A 23,252-nucleotide genomic window follows, 5' to 3' on the forward strand; every position below is an offset into this window, starting at 1 on the left:
GTACCTGGTCTGCAACAATGTTTAGGTAGGTAGCACGTGTCAAATTGACATCTACATGAATTGCCAGACCCAGGGTTTCCCAGCAGAACTTAGTCCAGAGCATCACACTTCCTCCACCGGCTTGTTGTCTTCCCCTAGTGAATCCTGGTGCCATCACTTCCCCAGGTAAACGATGCACACGTTCACGGCTATCCACGTGATGATAAAGAAATCGGGACTCATCTTACCAGGCGACCTTCCATGTATAGAACATTTCCTTTTTCTCAGTCCCATCTTCATAGCACATAAGATTGTCAAAATTTAACAGGATTGTGTTTACACTGCAAAGTCCAATGGGACTGTAGAGTGAAACACAGTGTAAATCATAGTTCTCTCATTGTTGTGTTCCTGCTCTCCTTTCTCTCCCAATTATTTTAACCCAGTCTTGGAAGCTGTGGTGCACCAAAACTATAGATTGAGCCTCTTTCTCTGGCACCAGCAAAATTACTTTAGAATATGATTGGCTCAAGACAATTGGTTCAGGTCACAATTCAAACCAAAATTAGGAAAAATGTTAAATTGTATTTAGCATAAAGAAATTTGTCAGGAAAATACTTAATTGTCATGAAAAGAATGTAACTATTCAAAAAGTCTTAAAAATATGGTCCTAAATATGCTTCATTATCTTTAAGCAAAATAAAATTAAAAAAATTAAAAATAAAAATGTTCCTAATTGTATTTGGTGATTGCCCTTTAATGGTGTAGCATGCACAAAAAACAATGGCATTTGTCGTCAGTGGCACGTCATGTTTGCGTCACGTTGGTTAAGAGACTCATGAAAAGCAGCGATGACTGTCATCTGTGGCTCATACCTTCGGTTACAACACATGGAAACCAATGGTGTTTGTTGTCAATTGAGCCGAACATTCAGTTAATACGCACAAAAAAAACTATTCCATTTGTCATCAATTGCAAACAGTGGTGTTTGCGGTCACTGGTCCAGAACGTTTCGTTAGGACACACCCAAAAAACAGTGCCATTTGCCATCAATGGCGAGTTCCATTCGATTACGACACTTGAAACAATGGTGTTTGTTGACAATGGTGTGTCATGTTTGGTAAAGACATGCACGAAAACCAATGGTATTTGTCGTCAATGGCACATCACTTTCGGTAACGACACACAGAAACCAATGGTGTTTGCTGTCAGTGGTGTGGAACGTTCGGTTACGACACAAAAAACCAATAACGTCTGCCATCAATGGCGAATCACCTTGGTGAATTATGACAATCATATTCACCCATTCATATTTACCCCTATGTGGGGCTATAAAAGTATGATGAAATGCATTCTATTGTCCACATATATTGCTGCATTAGTCGTCATTCATTGGTCATGAGAATTTGCTTTTGCAGGGAAGCCGACCCAGTTAATTGGCTGTTTTGATTTTTGTGTGGCATCATATACTACACCCTTTTAAGTGGTTATTTAATTTTTTGTAGAGCTATAATCTGTGCAGTAATAGAAGGCTAAAGAAATCATGTAGCTAGTCACAAGCAGGTGATGAGTGTGTTTAGCCTGTAATTATGAGAGTTGGGTTTAACTACCCACTACCATAAATATCCAGCAACTGGAAGTTTGTAATACAACCTCTAGACTTGTAGTTATTGCAAATCCCCAAAGCTTCCTCCACACACAACTGTGCTGACCTGAGCAGAATTATTTAAACCAAAGTTAATTTAAGTGTCTGTGGAGCTTTGTGCAGACTGATAATTTGTCTTCTTGGTAATTTAAAGCCAAATCAACTATACTTTTCAAACAGGTGTTTCTTCACTTAAAAGAACAGTTTACCCAAAGTGTACATTTCTGTGATTTATAACTGACAATATTATTTACTAACCCTCATGTCAGTCCAAACAAATAAAATGGTGTTTGTTGTCAATGACGCGGCACCTTCGGTTACAACCCGCGGAAATCAATTGTGTTTGCAGCCAATGGTGTGGTACGTTTGATTTTGACACGCAAGAAAACCAATACCTTTTGCCATCAATGACCTGTCACGTTTGACGTTCATTTACAAAAAACAATGCCGATTGATTTTAATGCCGTCCATGACACGTTTCATCACGTTTGGTTACGATGTGCAAAAAGCAATGGCATTTTCGTCAATGGCGTGTCACATTAGTTTACGATGTGAACTAATGTGACACGATGTGAAAGCATGGAACCCGGTGGCATTTGCCCTCTGTGGTGCGTCACATTCAATCACGAAGCGCAAAAACCAATGCCAATTTCTATCAATAGCTGTCGAGTTCAGTAATGACACACAAACCAATGGTGTGGCACGATTGATTATTGAAACCAATGCCATTTGTTCTTAAAAGGTGTATCAAGTTCAGTTACGACACATGAAACCCAGTGCCATTTGCTTTCAGTGTCAATTGACGTCAGTGATACGACAAGTTTGGTTATGACGACATGCAAAAACAAATGCAGTTTATCGTCAATGCCGCATCACATTTTTTTTATGACAAGCGAAAACCAATTCCTGTTGACTGAGCTTGACTGAGCTTAGGCAGAGGGTAAGATCATTTAGTGAATAGTGATTTCTGCTCCTCACAAAATGATTGTGACTTCAGAAGACTTGCAATGTAGCACATAGGTCAGATGCTACTTTTATGTTTTGTTTTTTTGGAGCTTGACTGCCATGGTCTAAATAAACTTGTATGGAAAAAATAATGTACTGTAAATATTGACAGAATGCAAATGTTTGGGTGAACTATACTACGTTTTAAAAGCAGTTCATTAAAACTATTCTAAGAGCTTCCCCACCTTTAGTACCTTATGTATACATGGGCCAAGCAGTTTTACATCATAGTCCAACATTTCACCAACTCTTAACTTTAATGAACACCAAAGCACAGAATTGCCTGCTCATTTCTGGCCTTATCTAATCAATGCTCTGCCAAAAAATATATAATGGATCCATTATCAGATTCAAACAATATGAGTCATAGAATTATGCACCAAATGTCCTTGTAATTATCACTATCTTTAAACTTTGCTCAGTATTTTTGGCTGCAAGAAAGAACAAGGGTATTTATGGGAATATATGTCTATTTGCACATTTAATGTTGAAGAACACAGATGTGATTGTGTGTAGAACACCCTTTTGCTTTTTCAGTGATGCTTTTTGATTGTTTCACAGTTGTTTGTTCTGCCTAAATGTAGGTCCACCAGGTCTCATTTAGACTCATTTGAGGGCCAAATGAATTATTTTTATTGGCCTAGGCCTGCTCTAATGCACTGATCACATCTCTGTTTCCCCAGATGTCACTGTTGTGAACCGTTTTTAAATCCATCAGGGAATTGCATAGAGCTTTTATAATGCAAAGGATGAAGGTTTTTTTGGCAACTCATCTATTTCAGCAAAATAATTGGTTTTACATAAGTTTCATTTATTTATAATTGTGCTCAACCCATATCATGTAGCATTTACATTTTTGCTATTATGGTACTACTTTCAAATGTTTTGTTACACCTACTCACACTATTTTTACTGTTATATCTTCATCAAAAGTAGCTACCATTTGCCTTTTTATAAAATCTCTATTTATGATTGTAGGAGTTCCCATGTACAGTTGCTCCAAAATTTAAGACACCACTTAAGTCACACTTAAAATGTTTTTAAACTTCAGTTTTCTCTTTATCTTTCCATTTAGATTTGTTTTGTACATCTAAGGGAGTCATTACGCCTCCTGTGAACACTTGACAATTGGTTGTGGGCCGTGTTGCCATGGGAGAGGTCTGGCCTTCCACCTGCTAGGCTTATGCAACACCCACTGTAATGAAAGGTGGAAGACTGCTGCAAGAACAAGATATTGTTCTCAGGTCCCTCAGATGCTCAAATCCTAGATTGAAAGATGATGGCAGAAAAAAGCATTGAAAGACTAGTACATTAGTTAATACAGCAGTATTTTCTAACAACCACCGAGAGTGTGGTGCAATGGACTCACAGACACCATTGACATCATTGGACAGTTTTGACCACCCGGTCTTGTTGATGCTTCCTGGGATTCCAAAATGTTTTGTTTGTATTCTCGTTCAGTTGCTTGTGGGGCCCCCCGGCTGCTTGAACAATACCCTGGAATTCAAATCTGGATGGTGCAGATGGGGGCAGATTTTAGCTGAACTCTCTACACTGCTGCCGCTAGTGTCCTCACAGTTGGGAATCATGAACTAGATTTGATAAAAAGTAATATAATACATTATACATTTTATGGTTGTCACAATACCAGTGAAATTCCTGTTTCAGAAAAAAAACAGGACAATTTTATTTGAAGATTACAAATTAATATGAATATATATATATATATATATATATAACAAATTACATTATATCATGGAATGCAGCCTTCAAAAATTTCTAACGGTGCTTACACACTAGAGAATGCTCTGATAAGCTCAGAATGTGTCAATTCTGTTTTACGGGGTGGAAAGAGCCAGGTGAGTTTAAAATTTAGAGGGAATACTGCAAATTGGATTTGTTAAAGGCTTGTAATTTCTGTGCTACTAGTGGCACCAAACAAAATTTCAAAAACTATGTTTCTTAAACAACCTTAGCCAACACCCCTTAGACCAGACCTGGGCAAATTATGGCCCACGGGCCGGATCCAGCCCTCCACATGGTTTAAAGTGGCCAGCCACTCATTATCTTAAAAGCCTTTTTTTGTTCATTGGATATGTTGCTAAGAAGTTGCTAAATAAGAACTATTACGGTTTGGGGCTTCGTCAGGCATGTTCACTCACATGCTTGTTGTATTTCTGGTCCTTATCTAGGAACTCGTAAGCAACATGCTTTTATTTTTTTATAAACACAGCGGCTTCAAAATTCCATTTGAGGTATGATTGTTTGTAATATGTGTTGTAGAACAAAACATCCAAGTATCTTCTGGTGATGTTTACCACAAACCTTATTTTACCTTATAAATTGAAAAATCTCATTATAAAAAACCCATTGGAAATTCCTAAAGAGAACCCATTGTAAATTAGCCTTCGTGGTTTACCATAAATTAACATCATGACTGAACTAGCTTTATTGTATTTTATATAAAAAAAAATATAAGAACTCAAATATTACCGTCACCGTTACAACAGTCTACAGTTATTACAATGGTCTACAGAAAAGCCCTAACGTAATTCATTACGGACTGTTGTTGTTCAAAGTCAGCTGGTTACATGGTGCTAACGTGGGTTTAAAGTATTCAACAACAAAAAAGTTTATAGATTATAGACTAGCCTACAAGACTCTTTCTTGTTATTTAGTGGGCTTTGATTTGAGCTGTTTCCTCTTATTCGCTCTCCACAGACATACATTGGCAGTGTGGTGATCTCAATGAACCCCTACAAGTCCCTGCCCATCTACACAGCAGAAAAAGTGGAGGAGTATCGCAACAGGAACTTCTACGAGCTCAGTCCACACATGTAAGTCTAGAAACCTTCTCATCCTCTCTGTGTCCAGACTCTCCAAACCCCATCATGTCAGAATTGTGCTTTTTTTTTTTTTTGGCCAAGTTGCATGCAGAATTTGAGTTGGTGGTTCATTTTTATTCTGAAATGTTTATAATGAATGGCAATGAAGCATAAGTTAAATAGTCTGCAGATTTTCAAACAAATGGGTTTTGCCCATAGTGAAGTTAAGGTTAGTGTGTAAAGCAGTTCAATGGAAAGGAGGAGGCAAGAACCATCCTGGTGATATAAATAATATTTTAATGATTAACTTAAACAAAAGACAAACACAAACACATGACGGACATGTCCGTAAACCATCTCTCTCTCGTCGCACCACAGTCAGCAAACGGCCTTTATCCCTCTCGGAGGCTTAATTAGCCTGATAAGGGACCGGGTGTGTATAATCACGACCCGGCCCCACCCTCCGCCCTGTCACATAGTGATAAATGAAAATCTGGCCAAGTAGACCGCATTTCTCTGCAGTTTTCCACAGAAAACTTTAAACTGAATCACTTCTGTATAGTTTTCTCCTGGATGGCAATACGCAAACTTTGTTTATGCAAAATTGATGCAGTCATTCACAAACAGGGTTGAAAAATGCAGCTTTATAAAGCACTTTTCTTCGAGCCTGGGATGTAATTTGTTTTATTTGAACAGTTCAGCAGTATAAACTGATAAGCCACAACATTAAAACCACCTGCCTAATAGGTGTAGGTCCCCCTCGTGCTGCCTAAACAGCACCAACCTCCATCTCAGAGAGATTATATTCTTCTCACCACAATTGTACAGAGTGGTTATCTGAGTTACTTTAGACTTTATCAGTTCAAACCAGTCAGGACATTCTCTGACCTCTTTCATCAACTAGGTGTTTTCATCCACAGAACTGCCGCTCACTGGATGTTGTATTTTTTTTTTTTTGGGCACCATTCTGAGTAAATTCTAGAGACTGTTGTGTGTCCCAGTTACAAAAATACTCAAAACAGCCCGTCTGGCACCAACAATCATCCATGCGGTTGTCTAATCAGCCAATTGTGTGGCAGCAGTGCAGTGGATAAAATAATCCACATACAGGTCAGGAGCTTCAGTTAATTAATCAACCATAAGAAGGGGGAAAAAATGTGATCTCAATGATTTGGACCATGGCATGATTGTTGTTGCCAGATGGGCTGGTTTGAATATTTTTGTAACTGCTGATCTCCTGGGATTTTCATACACAACAGTCTCTAGAATTTACTCAGAATGGTGCCAAAAACAAAAAAACATCCAGTGAGCGGCAGTTCTGTGGATGAAAACACCTTGTTGATGAGAGGTCAACAGAGATTGTCCTGACTGGTTTGATCTGACAAAGTCTATGGTAACTCGGATAAACGCTCTGAACAATTGTGGTGAGAATAATAACATCTTGTAATGCTACTCTGAGATGCGGGTTGGCGCTGTTTTGGCAGCATGAGGGGGACCTACACAATATTAGGCAGGTGGTTTTAATGTTGTGGCTGATCAGTGTAGATATCTATTTTATCAAACATAAAAAGTATAATTTTGCACAATTTGAAACTGTCCTGGATACTTTTTTAAAAATGTGCAATAAAAAGCAGACAAATGTCATTTCTGAGATAACATACTTCTAACTGATTCATTAATAATGTGAAGGTCCCAGCAGTGTCATGTTTGCTAAAGTGCTTCTGCTGGAAAGGTGCTGCATCCACTGGACCCCTGAGACATCAGGTCCAGCCCAGAGGGGGGAGGGGCATCTCACCATCCTGCCCTTCTCCAGCTAATGACCATCTGTCTCGCTAGTGGTCTGCCAGCCACCTCACCCTACTGCCAAATCAAAACAAAACAGTCTGCTTTGTTTGATTAGCAGACACACTTGCCCTCTGAAAAACAGCCCAGACAGTGATTTGGATCTCAAAACGCAACCCTAAAAAAAAAAAACTATTGAAAAAGGAATGGCTGTTGTAATACTCTTTCCCCACTCATTCTGCCACACTCTCCCCTGAAAAAAATATTTATTTATATAAACAGGTGTGTACAGCAGTGACATGTGGTGGACTTTTGAAATAAGGAGGCAAAGTCCCCTCTGTGTTTTTCAGTGTTAGTCCAATGGTTTCTGTGCTAAAAGCCCTTAAACATTTAGCATTCTATAATATTTTTTATGTTGCTAATTAACTTATTTGTGTGTGTGTGTGTGTGTGTGTGTGTGTGTGTGTGTGTGTGTGTGTGTGTGTGTGTGTGTGTGTGTGTGTGTGTGTGTGTGTGTGTGATTACACAACTATACATAAACCATATCAATAAAATATCTTTCCTCTTTAGTAAGAAAAAAACATCTCTGGGTCGCTTTTAAACCAGTTCAGATTTCGGAGTTGTCGCCACCTCTGAAAAGCCAAGCCGATGATGATTTGGGTTTATTACTTTATTACGTTTGTTGTGACAACATACTTTCAGCTTCATGCTTCTCCCACACCATACATGCGCAGTTGCTTATTCTCTCTGTGTACGGATATGACGTCAACGCGCACAGGCAAATGACATATGTATGCAATTTCCCGCAAAATCCTTCCCGACAGCTCTAAAATATAAATCATTATTATAGGTTTATCATACTTTCTCATTAATAACATTTTATTTTTTAAAAGTTACATACTGTAGCTTTAAGTTTCAAAATTAGTCTCTCCTCCACATTCTTCTTTTTGCTTATCATGTTCATCTGATCTGCTTTAAGCGAATATGTGTTCTGGAATGCAAGCCCTCCTTCAGTATTATAAATCCCCTTCCCTATTCATGTGCTTAAGTCTTCGCAGTGTAATAGTGATGTCAGGGTTGGTGCTCTCCCTGGTCCTCTGATCTAAAGCCAGGCTCAGAGCTTATTCCAAGGCAGCTGCTTTTCCTGTCATGCCTGAGAAGCAGACCTCTTAGATGGCTCTGGAATTATAGCCGAAGGCCAGGACTTACAGGCCTCCTGGGCCCACACATTCCAGCATCCTGGGACAATAAGCCGTAAATGGTCCTGTAAACAACACAAACCGTTGAACAGTATTTATGGTCATAACCTCAGTAACGCAGGAGGCAGGGAGAGGAAGTAGTGAAACCATGTAACCAATATTCTCTCACTGCTGTCAAGCCTTTGGTTGAGGTTTTAGTCAAGTCTGTGCTTGTTGTGTTTTTATCATTTTCAGAAATAACATGAAGAGCCCAATGTCTTTCTAAATCGTTATCCTGCTAGCTGATTTTCATTCGTGAGCTTCATGTGCAAAAAGTCCCCCCGCTTCTGTTAAAAGAATCAGCTTTTTGGTAGACGTTGTTGATCAGTTTTCATCTATATCGTGGATGTGCATTCGCCAAATCAGCCTGAAAAATAGTGTCTTGTGTAAGTTGAGCTACAGTAGCAAAATTTTTTATGAAATCTTTGACATTTTATTGCTGATTTTAAATGTTATTTGCTCTTAGTTTTGATCTTGCGTACATCACATCACACTGCTTTTAAAGTAAAGAAGGGTTAAGTCAAAATTTATTATTTGTGGGAATCAACATTATGCCACACATGCTGTCAATTGAGCTTAACTTGTATTGAACCTAGAATTGATCTTAAAGGGTTAGTTCACCCAAAAATGAAAATTATCCCATAATTTACTCACCCTCAAGCCATCCTATGTGTATATGACCTTCTTCTTTCAGCCAAACACAATCGGAGTTATATAAAAAAAATATCCTGGCTCTTCCAAGCTTTATAATCGGAATGAATGGTACCTTAGATTGCGTTTTTGTAAGAAAAATATCCATATTTATAACTTTATAAACTATAATCACTGGCTTCCGGTAACGGCTGTCCTTGCATTCACGAGAGTCTAGTTCCGGCACATAACGTAGGTGTAGTGTAAGCTAAGAATTGACGAGGATAGAGGAAGCTAGTGAATGCATGGATGGTCGTCTGAAGGGCCAGGATATTTTTTAATATAACTGTGATTGTGTTTTGCTGAAATAAGGTTATATACACCTAGGATGTCTTGAGTGTGAGTAAATTATGGGATAATAATTTTTTTGGGGTGAACTAACCCTTTAACTTGTATTAAACCCAGAAAATTCATTTTAACCATATTTAGTCTGTCAGGCACAAAGCAGTTCACCTTGTTTACATCCCATTACACTACTTTCAAGCATTTGGGTGAGTTTTAGTCAAGTCTGTGCTTTTGTTTTTTTTAATCATTTTAAAAAATATTATTAAGAGCCCAAAGTCTTTCTAATCGGTATCCTGCTAGCTGTTTTCAGTCATGAGCTTCATGCACAAAATAAAGTCACCCTTACGACAGTTAAAAGAACTTTCTGAAGGAACACTGCCTTGAAATAAGATTTGAACTTGCAAACATGCACCATAATAGTAGAGCATATACCAAGCTGCTTAAAACTGCAGTTACAGGTAGTACATGTGCAAATCTCTGCTTTCTGTAAACACCCGCTGAGACGCTTCAATCTGGATCAATGTACATGATCATCAGTTGCGTGATTTTTGCATCTTATCCTGCCTGAGCCGGGATTACGGACTGTTGTTAGTGAAGTTGCTTTAATTCCAGACAGCTTCAGACATATACACCTTTTTGAGTACCTCATTGAGTAAATAAAATAAAAAATTACCTCTGAATTGATTTTGAGAGAGCAATCAAAACAGTTATGTGGAATTGTGGTCTTCATGTCATGGAGATTCTGGCAAGCACGCAAATGCGGACATATTTCAGACTCATGAAATTAAGCGCTTGTATTTACATGCTTGCATAGAGTATGTTTTGGGCCTTAGAAGATAAATTCTCCTGTTGGATGAGAGGTTTGGAATAAGGTCTTATTAAAAGAGGTCCTCCTCAAAGACTGTGAGGTTCTTCTTTAAGTGAAGTCTTGGTAAAAGACTATCCTAATCTCCAAGTCAGACCATCTGTTTGGACATTTGTGTTTTAGGTCTGTGTAAGATGAGACGATGACAGGTTTTGGAAGGGTATTGTCCTTCCACAATCATCTTTTTCCTAACCATTGAGTGGTCATGCGACCCTTTTCTTAAAAATGTTTTAATCTCTTTTGGGGTTTTATAGTGTCAGTTTTGAGTGTGCTTACTGTACAAAAAGACAATGTAAAATAATTGACTACATTTACATGGACATCATACGCTTTGTGGCATACTCTTTTCTCCAGTATACATGCGGCTAGGGCTGGGTATCGTTCAAAAAATGTAGATATCGATACCGATATCTTGACTTTGATACCGGTTCCTAAACGCTACTTTTTCCAATACCAATTTTATGAAATCCGTTTTAACAAGATTAAAAACTTTGGTTTTATTTTTTTCAGTTTGTTGACTTGATTTACAGACTCAAAGACTCATCTCCAGAGCCTTCTGGTCTCCTCACGCCAGGGTCGGCAGGGGCAGAGGCTATAACATTAATGTGAAGAGGAAAAAAAAAGCTAAACTGTTAATTCAGCCAACCCGAAGGATAAGTACGGTTTAACAAGAGAACTAGTTTAATGTGAGTTAAACTTGATCAGTTACTGTCAACCTTAAAGCATTTTTAGCATCGATTTAGCTAGCTATCTATAGCCATACATCCAAACAATATCTAATGTTACGTAGGTCACAGTTTATAGGACTATGTCACTGCATAGAGAAACGTTAATTTAACAAGTACACAACATGTACCACTAGAAGTTAGCCGATTTTGTTTGTTTGTTGCTAAACGTTAACCTACCTGTCGGAGTCCCAGTCATAGCACCACTGCATTCATCAGTAGTTTTGGAAGAGGACTCGTGTGGTGGGCATGTTGAAGGAAGCTCTGTGGCAGGGCGCTGAGAGGATGACTGCACCGGCTCGGTCTTCTTGCAGTCGAAGACGGAGCAACTTTCTGCTCATAAGTTTATTCCATGCTAGTGAAGTGCTTCATCAGATTTGTCGTGTTGCTGGCCTTGGCAGCAATTATTTTGTCGCAAATATTGCATTGCACGCTGTTTGCATCGAGCCTGGTGAAATGTAGCCACACATTTGATCTTTTCTATATCTTTTACATCTATTGGGGTTGAGACACATACACACTACAGCCTCACGTGTGAGCCGCATCTCTGGGCATATCCGGCATAAACTAGTGTTTTTCCTTGATGCCTAAATGCATCTCTCAGCATTTCACTTTTAGATTTGGGCACATGTAGCATGCTACGTGCTTATCACTGATGTTGACGAGATTAACCCCTTAGATGGTATAAAAATTTGGTACTGAACAACAAGACATTTTTTTGACACTCGATAGTTTAGTGGCAATTTGGTCGGTGTCTAAAATGTATCAAACTCGATACCCAACCCTGCATGTGGCTCAGTCTGTAAGCAGCATGCTTGTATAACAAACATGGCATCTGAGGACAACTTTGCTATTTTATTCTCTGTTGCTTTGCTTTATTTCCAGATATTCCAGATTTGTTGCTGTTTGTTTTCTTAACTTTCCATTGCAACCTGTGGAATAGTGGGGTTTCCCTCTTACATCGAACTCTGGGATTCCCCCAATGTTCTTCAGCACATATACATAAACGTGAGGGACAGTCGATATTTTACATCGGTGTGTATAAATGGGTATGGTTTATAGTATGTGCTTTTTCCACTGTACTCCCAGAAATGTTGAATTCTTTTCACTTTGTTGACTTCTTGTTGGGCTCCATCCTTTTGAAGTTTGTTATCCGGTCTGTTCACGCTTATGTGTTTACAAGTCCACATTATGCAGCGTTCTCTGAGAGATGCCCAGATGTGTTCAACCGCTTTCTCTTAATCCCTGAAGTGGTATAAGGAAATCTGCATTCTCGATTACATGATGTTTCAGAATCTGCTTATTGCAAAAACCCTGGAATAAACCATTTCCTTAAGTGCATGTAAACATGGTCAATGTTCTTCATACAACCACTGATTACGTGAAACTTAAGATCTTCATCTAAGCCTGCACAAACAAGGCTATTACACTAAAAGCTACATATAATAACTGCTGGTCATATTTCAGGTCACTGTGTCAAATGAGAATGGACTGTTTTTCAAGTTTGCCTGTCTGTCAAGAGATGTAATATTTCTTTGGTCTGAAAGAGCCTCAACTTGACAGACAGACCTAAATGGTTGTGAGCATAGGTAATTTGTGGAAGACTGAAAAACGATTAGGGATTTTAGCTTTATTCCCTTTCTCAACCACAAATTCTGGTAGTAGATATGTAAGGCTTATTTTACATGGGGAAAAAGAGCCAATCCCTTTTTGTGTAATTTTTTTTAATGTTTGATGGAAGAGAATAGCCAGTCTGCTCTGTGAGTTGGGAATATATATAAACACACAGAATGAGGTAAGCTAAAGTGTCTTTTTGGAGAGGTGAAGAGTAAGGAACACTCTTCCAAGACACCTTAGATTTTAGATACTCTGCCACCCAGGACTGTTTATTTTTCCACACCAAACTGGGCAGCTTGCAAGGGTCATCCTGACAGCTGAAAATCCCAATAAAATGAAAGATAAACTAATCTTAGCAGGATCCAGGCATCACTTTTAGCCGATCATGTCCACTTTTATGTTGAGGACTTCTGGTGGATTGAACCAAAGTGTTTACACAATTAACATTGAGATCTAGGCGGGGACTGGGTAGCTCAGCGAGAATTGATGCTGACTATTACTTTAGGATTACTTTGATAATGTAGAAGGTATGCTAACCGTTATGAATGTCCAGTTTTCCTCAAAGCTCAAGCCACCTGTGCAGTGTTTTCTGAATGTACAGATGGGCCCCTGAGGCTTTTGAGAACTCATACACATACCAGCATTTAGTAAGCCTGAACTTCAGAGGTGGATAAAGCTGTGGAGACAATGAAGTGGCTAAGACCACCATGGTCATTGAATGTCTTCAATTGATGTTGTGTTTAAAGACACTCATTGGAGGTGACACACATCTGCTGGTTTCCTATATATCCCAAATACTATGTTGTTTAATATTTTTTATTTGGCCATCAAGTTTCCAAAAACTGTAATGTAAAACAAATTTTATGATACTCCCAAGTCTCTTGACTTGTGAGTATAAGAGCGCCAAGTTGGAGATGTTTTAATTTAGTGTCTTGGATTTTAATTCAGTATCTTAAATGGTTCTACAGTTGGTAAGTTTGACTCATTTAACTGAATCAGTCGTCACTTATATATTCACTTAAGGCTACATGTGGCATTTTAAATACTAAAATGTTTACAAAAAACATTTAGTGAAAATCTGTGTGGAAAACATGCTTGGATTATTTTAACTAGATTTTAAATCTTACATTTTAAACATTTTGAATCAACTTGTCTTTTCACGAATACATTGGAAGAATAAGTATGTGAACCCTTTGTAATTAGCTGTTTTTCTGCATTAATTGGTTTTAAAAGATCATCTAATCTTCATTAAAGAAATCCCTAGGCTAAAGACAACAAAAAAAGCAAATTAGTGCCAGGAGTTGGCAAACTTGGCATCCAGTAATTGAAAAGAGATTGTAGGTGTGGTTTAGAGGTACTTTGACTTATAAAAAGCACTGAAACGTTTTGAGTTTGCTATTCACAAGAAGCTTCTGCCGACGTGGACCATGCCTTGCAAAACGTAGATTTCAGAAGACCTACGATCAAGAATTGTTGCTTTGCATGAAGCTGAAAAGGGTTACAAAGTTATCTCAAAGAGCTTAGATATTAATTTCTCCACCGTTAGAAAACTTATCTATAAATGGAGACGATTTAGTACCGTGGCTACTGTCCCTAGAAGTGGCGGTCAGCCAATATGGCTCAAAGGGCACATCACAGAATGCTCAGTGAGGCAAAAAAGAACCCTAGAGTGACAGCTAAAGATTGGAGGATTCATTGGAACTGGTTAACATCACTGTAAATGAGTCTACTATACGGAAGATATTAAACAGCCATGATGTCCATAGCAGGGCACCATGAAGGAAACTGCTGCATTCCAACAAAAACTGCGTGCCTGAAGTTTGCCAAAGACCATCTTGACACTCCACAACACTCTGGGAAAATGTTTTATGGACTGATGAAACTATGGTTTAATTGTTTGGGAAGAACACGCAGCTCTACGTATGGTGTAAAAAGGGCACTGTGTACCAACATATGATCATCCCAACGGTGAAGAACAGTGGAGTGAGCATCATGATTTGGGGTTGCTTTTTTGCTTCGGGCCTTAACCACTTGCTATCATCGAGAGAAAACGTTTATCACAATGTCCTTCAGTATAATGTCAGGGTGGCGGTGTGCCAGCTGAAGCTCAGTAGAAGCTTGATGATGCAGCAGTACAATGACCCTAAACCTCGAAGTGAATCCACTACAGAATGACTTCAAAAAAAGAAAATACACCTTTTGGAGTAGACCAGTCAGAGCCAGACCTTAACCCAGTAGAGATGCTGTGGAATGACCTCAAGAGAGCCGTTCACACCAGACATCCTAAGAATATGGTTATTTAAGGAAAAAATTTCAAATTCTTTTGGAACATTTTGCAGGTCTAATCTGCAGCTATCGGAAATGCTTGGTTGAGGTTATTCCTCCAAAATGATTATTGGACAGTCATTATATCCTAGGGTTTACTTACTTTTTCCACAGCACTATGAATGTTCAATAACAACATGAACATTTATAATTGTTTGTGTGTTGTTAGCTTAAACACATTGTGCTTTGTCTATACTTGTGAAGATGAAGATGAGATCACATTTTATGACCAGTTAATGTAGAAAACCAACAAATTCCGAAGGGTTCCCTTACTTTCTTGCCATTTGAAGGACGTCTTTTGGAACTGCTCGACATTAAATCTTGTCTGACCGCTGGAATGTGCACTTGAACTTTGGTGTTGATGATGTTTTAGTTAATGACCCAGGATGAATTAAAGCTCTTCATTCTGGCAAGCACATGTTGTTCAAGAGCCCTGGTGTCACTTCAATCTCATAAACAGATTGGAGCTTCACACTGCTGTGCTGTCTTTGGGTTTTATTGGCCCTCTGTGTGTGGTATACAGTCAAGCCAGTGGATGGCTGTCAATGAGTTTGTTCTCCGCTTTCTCATTGGCGAAATACACACAGTGACACAGTGCAAACTGTACGACGAAATTTGTATTGACTTACGCACGAGAAGTAGCTGCATGTAGAAAACCGAAGAATAATTTGGCTTAATAACGAATCGGTTACCTTACGTAACCTCGGTTCTCTCTAGAAGAGGGAACGAGTATTGCGTAAGCTAGCTTACGCTACGGGAAAGATTCATCTTTTCTGAGATATTAAAGCCAAAATATTATCCTTAATTTTGTATCCATTGTCAACGCAGTGCAGCAACTGCCTACCTTGAGCGGGCTAGCTAGCGAGCTCATTGGTTGCTCTGCGGCAACTGCTGCAGCCTATAGACGAACTTGAGTGAACTTGCGTCCAATGACAGGTGCTTGCGCCGTCACTGTATCAAAGCCCGCCAGAATGGGCGTGGCTAGAGTGCATATAAGCGTAAGTTCGTACGCTGGAACCCTGGTTTTCATTGAATGAAGCGAAAATCGCTGCGTGGCGCGAAGCACGGCCGGCTACGCAATACTCGTTCCCTCTTCTAGAGAGAACCGAGGTTACGTAAGGTAACCGATTCGTTCTCTTCACGAGAGGTTCTCTCGTATTGCGTAAGCTAGCTTATGCTACGGGAACCCATTGTCAACGCCGTCGCGCTCAAGCATCCACTGCATGAGCCCCGGGGTGGGGGGACCGGGGAGCCCTTGTGAGTGGGAAAATAATATTTGGCGGCAAGAGTGCGGGCCAGTGTGTGTGTAATACATAAGCACATAGTGGGAAGGGAAAGACAGAGCGGCGGTGCCGGTCTGTGTGGAATGTGTCCCATCAGTGCAGCTCACCAGGGGAGCTGTAGCGTATTAAACCGCTAGTAGTTTTGCCTGCAGGGCGGGCACTTCCAGATTGTAAAATCTGACACAGGTGGAGGGGGAAGCCCAGCCCGCTGCCACACATATGTCGTGAATGGAAATCCTGCTGGACCATGCCCACGAGGAGGCCATGCCTCTAGTGGAGTGAGCCCTAATGCCTAACGGGCATGGTAGGTCTTTTTTGACGCGTACGCGGCAGCAATAGCATCCACTATCCATCTAGACGGTGTCTGTTTCGAAACCTTTGGTGCGCCCTCCGAACGAAACGAAAAGCTGCTCAGAGCGTCTGAAGGAGGCGGAGCGCGCAGTATACAATCTCAGTGCTCTGACTGGGCAAAGGAGATTGGCGTCGCGTTCGCTATCGGATGCTGGCAGCGCCGATAGGGAAATGATTTGTGCTCTGAAAGGAGTACCGATCACCTTGGGGACATAGCCGTGTCTAGGCTTTAAAATGACCTTGGAGTCACTTGGTCACTCAAGACAAGCAGCGCTGACAGATTCGTGGGCGCGTTTATTGACTCTAACACTCGAGCTGGCTGTGCCTGCTTTATGTGAGTGGGCTCTGATAGGGACACAGGAAGTGTAATGCTTGTGTGTAGGGGTGAACACTGGATTGTGGGCACATTTTCTACACATAAGGCATGTTTGCTTTTCACAAGCTTTCTTTGGGTTGCCGTGAAAACGGCATTTGAGTGCAGGCAAGCGGGCAGTATCACGGGCTTGTTGGCTGCTGAATCCACCACTGCAGTAGCCTGAGAGAAGGGGACTGACAGGGGGCGAAGCTTTGACGGTGGTCCGGCCGCAGCGGGACTGAGCTGTCGTTTCCTTAACAAAGCTAGGAGGACTTCGGTTGCTCAGGTTTCAGCGCAATCTTAGGCCGAGGCCTGCGGGGGGGCGGCAATCTGTGGCGGCTGTCTGAACGCGTTCTAGGGCGGCCGCCCTGTCGACGCTGAGAAGTCTGGCTTTGCTGAGCTGGGCGCTGTGAAGAGGCTCGTGCAGGAGGCTGGTCACGTGGGCGGCCTGCAGAGGAGCTAGCGCGACGAGGCAGGAAGAGATTCATGGATTGGGTGGCTTTCTGGACTTTCGAGAAACGGTCAACAATGCCACTCACCGCGGAACCGAAGAGACCGGACGGAGCGGCGCGTTGAGGAACGTGGAGCGTTCAGCTTCTCCCATGTCGGCTAGCGTTAGCCATAGGTATCTCTCGGTCACAGTCAGCGCGGCCATGCACTTCCCTACGGCTTGAGCTGCAGCTTTGGTGGCGCGAAGGGCGAGATCCGTTGCGCTCCTTAGATCTGAAACAGCCTCTGGGTGCCTGCCTTTCTCATCCCACTCTCGAAGAAGGTCCGCTTGGAGGATCTGTAAAACGGCCATGGAATGCAGAGCAGATGCGGCTTGGCCGGCGGCGGCATAGGCGCGGCCAACACAGGCGGAAGTAGTTCTGCAGGCCTTAGACGGGAGCACTGGCATAGACCGCCATCTCGCGGAGGGCGGGCAAAGATGTGCTGCTACCGAATCCTCGACTGGAGGGATGGAAGAGTAGCCCCTCTCGGTGGCGCCGTCCACCGAAGCGATGGAGACATGGGATCGGTTCCTGGCCGAGACAGGCGCGTTCCACGATTTAGAGAGCTCGGCGTGGAGTTCCGGCAGGAAGGGAGCGGCCCGGGCCGCGGGCGCCACGCGGCGACAGCTCTGAAGAAAGCAGCCGTCGAGTCTGTTGGGAGCCTGCTCAGAGGGCGGTGACCACTCGAGCCCGAGGCGGTCGACGGCCTGTGTGAGGAGGCGCGTTAGTTCTTCCTCGACTCCGGCGCGGGTCCTGCTGGATTCCTGGGCCGAGGAGGCGGCTTGGGAGCCTGACCACTCCTCGCTGTCCGAAGCCATGATGGAACAGCAGCCCTTATCCTCCGCCTCGTCATCCGAGATGGCAACTGCGCGTCCCGGGGGGGCGGGGAGGGTGAAAGCGAGGCTCAAGGGAGAGGCTCCGGCGAGGTAGTCGCTTCTAACACCGGTTCCGGCAGCCTTTGGGAACGGCGCTTCTTTCTGCGCGGTTTTGAGTGCTTCGAGTCGAGCCCGCAGGGTCGACATGGGAAGCTCCTCGCAGAGGTCGCATCCGCCGTCAGCGAGGGTGAGCTCTGCATGTTCCAGTCCCAGGCAGAGAGCGCAGAAGAGGTGGCGGTCTCCGGCGCTCATGAGGTGCATGTGGTGCGAGGCATCTTAAAAAAGACACTCGTTGCTCTTTTTGTGAAGTTTGCTGAGGAACTTGCTTGCTCTAAAAAGGATACGTTGCCGGATGGCGTAGCTCGCAGGATGGCTGAAGGTGGCGAAGACGGCCGGCTTCTTCGAGCGCTGTCCAAGCTTGCTAGATGCCCCTCGAACGGTGACGCGGCTTTTGCAGTTCAGAGATGCGAAGAGCTTTGCTGAATAGATGAAAATCAGGGTTCCAGCCTACGAACTTACGCTTATATGCACTCTAGCCACGCCCATTCTGGCGGGCTTTGATACATTGACGGCGCGAGCGCCTGTCATTGGACGCAAGTTCACTCAAGTTCGTCTATAGGCTGCAGCAGTTGCCGCAGAGCAACCAATGAGCTCGCTAGCTAGCCCGCTCAAGGTATGCAGTTGCTGCACTGCGTTGACAATGGATACAAAATTAAGGATAATATTTTGGCTTTAATATCTCAGAAAAGATGAATCTTTCCCGTAGCGTAAGCTAGCTTACGCAATACGAGAGAACCTCTCGTAAGAGAACGTTGTAATGCCCTTTTGTCTTTTCTTCCAGAACATCACTTATGAAATAAAAAAATGCTTTCGGTATATCAATGTCTTGGTAGCAGTGTTTTTATAGTTTTTACATTTTTAATATAGTTTTTATTTCTAGTATATGTTCAGTTTGTCTCTTTTTTTATTTTTCATTGTTTATTTTTTTTTTATTTGAATTGCTTTTTAGTTTACTTTTTTATTGTTTTCTAGTTTGATTAGTTTTTCAGGATATTTCGTTTTTATTGTAGTTTTAGTATATTCTTCAACTGATGAGATTTACATTTTGCAATAATTAAAATGTTTAACTGTTAAATTTCTCAGGATTATCAGTATCTAGTGGAATTTATTATAGGCAAGTTTTAAAGGTTACAACTTGTATAATATACTGTGTATCAAAAACTAAAATAATTAATGGTAATTGAATTGATGTGGATTTTTATTTTATTGAAGACATGAAAATGTACTTTTTTTTTCAGGTTTTTTTCCCCACTTATTTAACAAATTATTTCATTAGTTTTTTGTTTTAGCTTTTGTTAACAATACACTGCTTCTTGGGGGGGCCCTTTTATACAAAGTTTTTCTTACCTGTTAGATTTATTGTGTTTGCATCAGGCAGATGGTAGGTGGTGGATATTCAGTGGTGTGTTGATGTCTTGTGTTAATGGACTTCACCTCTAAGGCTATGTTCACACAGGCAGAAAAAATCAGATTTTTTGGATGCAATCACTCAAATCTGTTTAGGTTTTTGAAGTCTGAACAGAACAAAAACACATTAAATCCTCATCCAAACCACATTTGTAGGTGGTTTGGAATACAATTAAAATCAGATTTTCCTTAATGCATCTCAGTCTGAATGGTCAGATCGGATTTCATGTGGGATTTTTTTCATCATTTGCTGTGCACGACGGTTGTTGTACATCAGGTTTTACGATGAGAAAACATACTGTACTCCGAACGGCATAATTAATGCCTTCACAGATAATGATGGCCATGCAGTGGGTTCATTACAAACAGAATTTTTAATAAAAATGACTGAGTTCAGCTTGTTTTATTGCACATTTCAGCCCTACAAAACTCTCACAGGGGAAGGTAAATAGGGCATTGAGATCATCACTTCTAAATGAAGCACACCCATATGCCATTTATGTGTTACAGGGCACACAAAGCACTGCAAACCTCTTAAATAACTCAGACATTGGCTTACTTTACCCAAAGATATGCGCTAAAGTGCAGTAATCCATGCTGGTTGTGAGAAACCACAACATGATAAAGTATTGAATGTCACGCAAATACGGGATGCTTGAGCATTTTATCACAGGACGTGGGTCCTTGTGTCACCGTCTGAAATTGTTATGCTTCAGTACGGGATGTTTCGCTCTCTGCTAAAATACAGGACCCCAAGATAAAATGAGATGAGACGTCGTAATTTCGGCCAAAATTCAGGACATCTCCGCTAAAATGGGCAACAACAAACATTGCATATGCCACCTCTCCCATTTTAAGCCGTTGTCTGTGAATAATGTTCATATTTGGATACTCCCTCAATGAAAGCAGAATCAGTGGTAAAACGTCCATCGCTAAAATCTCATGCATGGTGAATATACGCAAGTTTTCTGCATTACCATGACAACTAATGTGGACATAAATTCGACTGTTGTCTGAACAGAAAAAATCTGATGTGGACACATTTAACTTGCAGTTTGAACTGACACTCAAAAAAATTGTCTTTGTTCACACAGCAGGAAAAATCTGATTTTTCCTCAAAGCCATAGGTTCATGTAAGAACATGGTCCCATGTGTTTAGCACATTGTGCTATTTGGTTTTACTTAACAGAGCAGTTCATAGCTCAGGAACACAAACCATATGGTTTTAAGCCAAGGAAAGCATTTATTATTATTTGAGGCTTAAATATCCTGCATATTTGGATCACAAACAATACATTAGTACATAGAGAAAATCTTAAAGTTTGCAAGATTTCCAGCAATTAAGGAAGTGTGAGCCAGCAAGAGCAAGTAAAAATCCATGAGCCTACAATAGCCAAAAATGAAGTTTCCAAAATTTGCTTTAGTTATATCCTTCTAGGAAAGGTTTAATGAAAAATTTAATTCTGCATTATTTACTCTCCATCATATATTTTCAAACCTGTGTGCTTTTGTATTTTCAAATTTGAATATATAAGAAGCTTCATGCTGCTCATTTCCATACAAATCAGTTCATAGTGACCAACTCTGTCGAGCTCCAAACAGGGCAAAAAAACTGCATAAAAGTATCAGAAGTTGTCCATATGAATTTGTACCCTTTATTTCAAGTCTTCTGAAGAATTTGTACCCTTTATACAATCAAGTCATTATTCTTTGAGTATCAATGTTGTTTCGCCTTAATGACAATAAACTTGGTTGGATGTGACAATGCAGCATTTTCAGAAGGTTCAAGATTTTTAGTAAATAAACAAGAGTAATCAGTCTGGTGCAACTTCACCTACAGACAAGGTGCATGAAGAAGACCAAGTACAATCGAAGAGGATAAATCCAGGAACACTTTTTTTTTTATTTATTAGATGCATATCTATATGATTGGGAATTGTCTCCATGATGTGAAATTTGATGGGTTTGGTTTTCTTATTGACCTACTCATTTGCCTAATTAGGGCAATTGAAACTGCCGTTCCTTGATTGATAGATGAGATTGTCCTATCCATCTCATTAGCTTGATGATACTCTTGTATGTACCTAAATAACTGCTTTGTATCTTCTCTGTTCTAACTTTGTAATCCAAGATGAAGGCTTGTGTGCCAAAATGCGTCCATTTTTTTTTAAATCTAATAAATCTCTAAGTTTAACAAGTGTTGATGGATTTATCCTATTCAATAGTAAATAAACACTCCGTTGAGCCATTGCTGTCACAAAGAAGCACTAGGTGTAATGGCAACTAAACAACAGGAGACAAAGCTGAAAACAACAACAGTGGATGTGCACGTGGAGTGGTGGTGGTGGTGGTGTAGTGGTATAAGCACATAACTGGTAATCTGGTAATCAGAAGGACACTGATTCGAACCCCACAGCCACCACCATTGTGTCCTTGAGCAAGGCACTTAACTCCAGGTTGCTCCAGGGGGATTGTCCCTGTAATAAGGGCTCTGTAAGTCGCTTTGGATAAAAGCGTCTGCCAAATACATAAATGTAAATGTAAATGCACGTCAAAAGCATGTATTTTGAGGAGGTCTGGAGATACCTGCACACGTGTAACTCAAGTCTGAAGGAATATAATGATATCTAGAATATAATGATATATATAATGATATGGGTCGAAACTCTTGAAGATGAATAGTCCAGTATCTCATAGCAGTCATTGCGTAGATGCGCCAGCCTTCTGTGTATGTGCATAAATGAAAGCTGAGCATTCGACTTTAGTGTTTGCATCAAACTGAAGCCTTTTTTAGGCTTTAGAATATAACACACAAGTCATATAAACTACATTCTTTGTGGTTTTATGTTGTTTCTTTGTCCTTTCTGCAGCTAAAAATGTGACCGTGTCACTGGGCTGGGCAATAAAACGACCTCTATTTATCATGAAAAAATTCCTTTGTATTGATGATAAACATTTGAGTAATGTTCTTCATCTAGACAATAAGATTCGTGTTGCTAAATGCTAGCTGTTTGGCAAAGATATACACACAACTAGTTAACTGAATCGCAGTCATGAAATCAGTCTGTTAGGAAGTATTAGCTGGCTAGCGGCTACCTAGCCCTGATGTCATGTAAACCAGTAATGAGGCTAGGTAGCTGCTAGCTATCCAGCCAATTTAACATCATTGTGTACCGACAGAACTGACAATGCAATACAGCTGTCGACTGAACATAAAAGCAACTCCAACATCAACACCATTGCTGTTTTTATGTGCTATATAGTTAAACGTGTTTTCTTGATCCATATTGCTTTAATATCGGCACATTTTTGAAAAGGGGCAAGAAAGTCTTTCAGTGGATAGCTGGCACTTAGCAAAAAACCAGAATGAAGAACATTGTCAGAAATTTAAAAATGAATGACCATGAGGAGAGTCAAACGTCCACTGAAGACTATAAGATTGTGACAAAGAG

General features: G+C 40.8%; 1 protein-coding gene across 3 annotated transcripts in view; it reads left to right on the forward strand.

The window, feature by feature from the left end:
- LOC127654692 (unconventional myosin-Ib-like) overlaps window positions 1–23,252 on the forward strand; it is a 146,717-nt gene that overhangs the window by 32,727 nt on the left and 90,738 nt on the right. For all 3 annotated transcript variants that reach the window (XM_052141969.1, XM_052141971.1, XM_052141972.1), the window contains exon 3: window positions 5,348–5,463. In XM_052141969.1, the coding sequence (XP_051997929.1) occupies window positions 5,348–5,463 (116 nt within the window). The remainder of the gene's footprint in view (window positions 1–5,347; window positions 5,464–23,252) is intronic.

The sequence above is a fragment of the Xyrauchen texanus genome, chromosome 14 (assembly GCF_025860055.1).
Source record: "Xyrauchen texanus isolate HMW12.3.18 chromosome 14, RBS_HiC_50CHRs, whole genome shotgun sequence".
Classification (NCBI taxonomy): Eukaryota; Metazoa; Chordata; class Actinopteri; order Cypriniformes; family Catostomidae; genus Xyrauchen; species Xyrauchen texanus.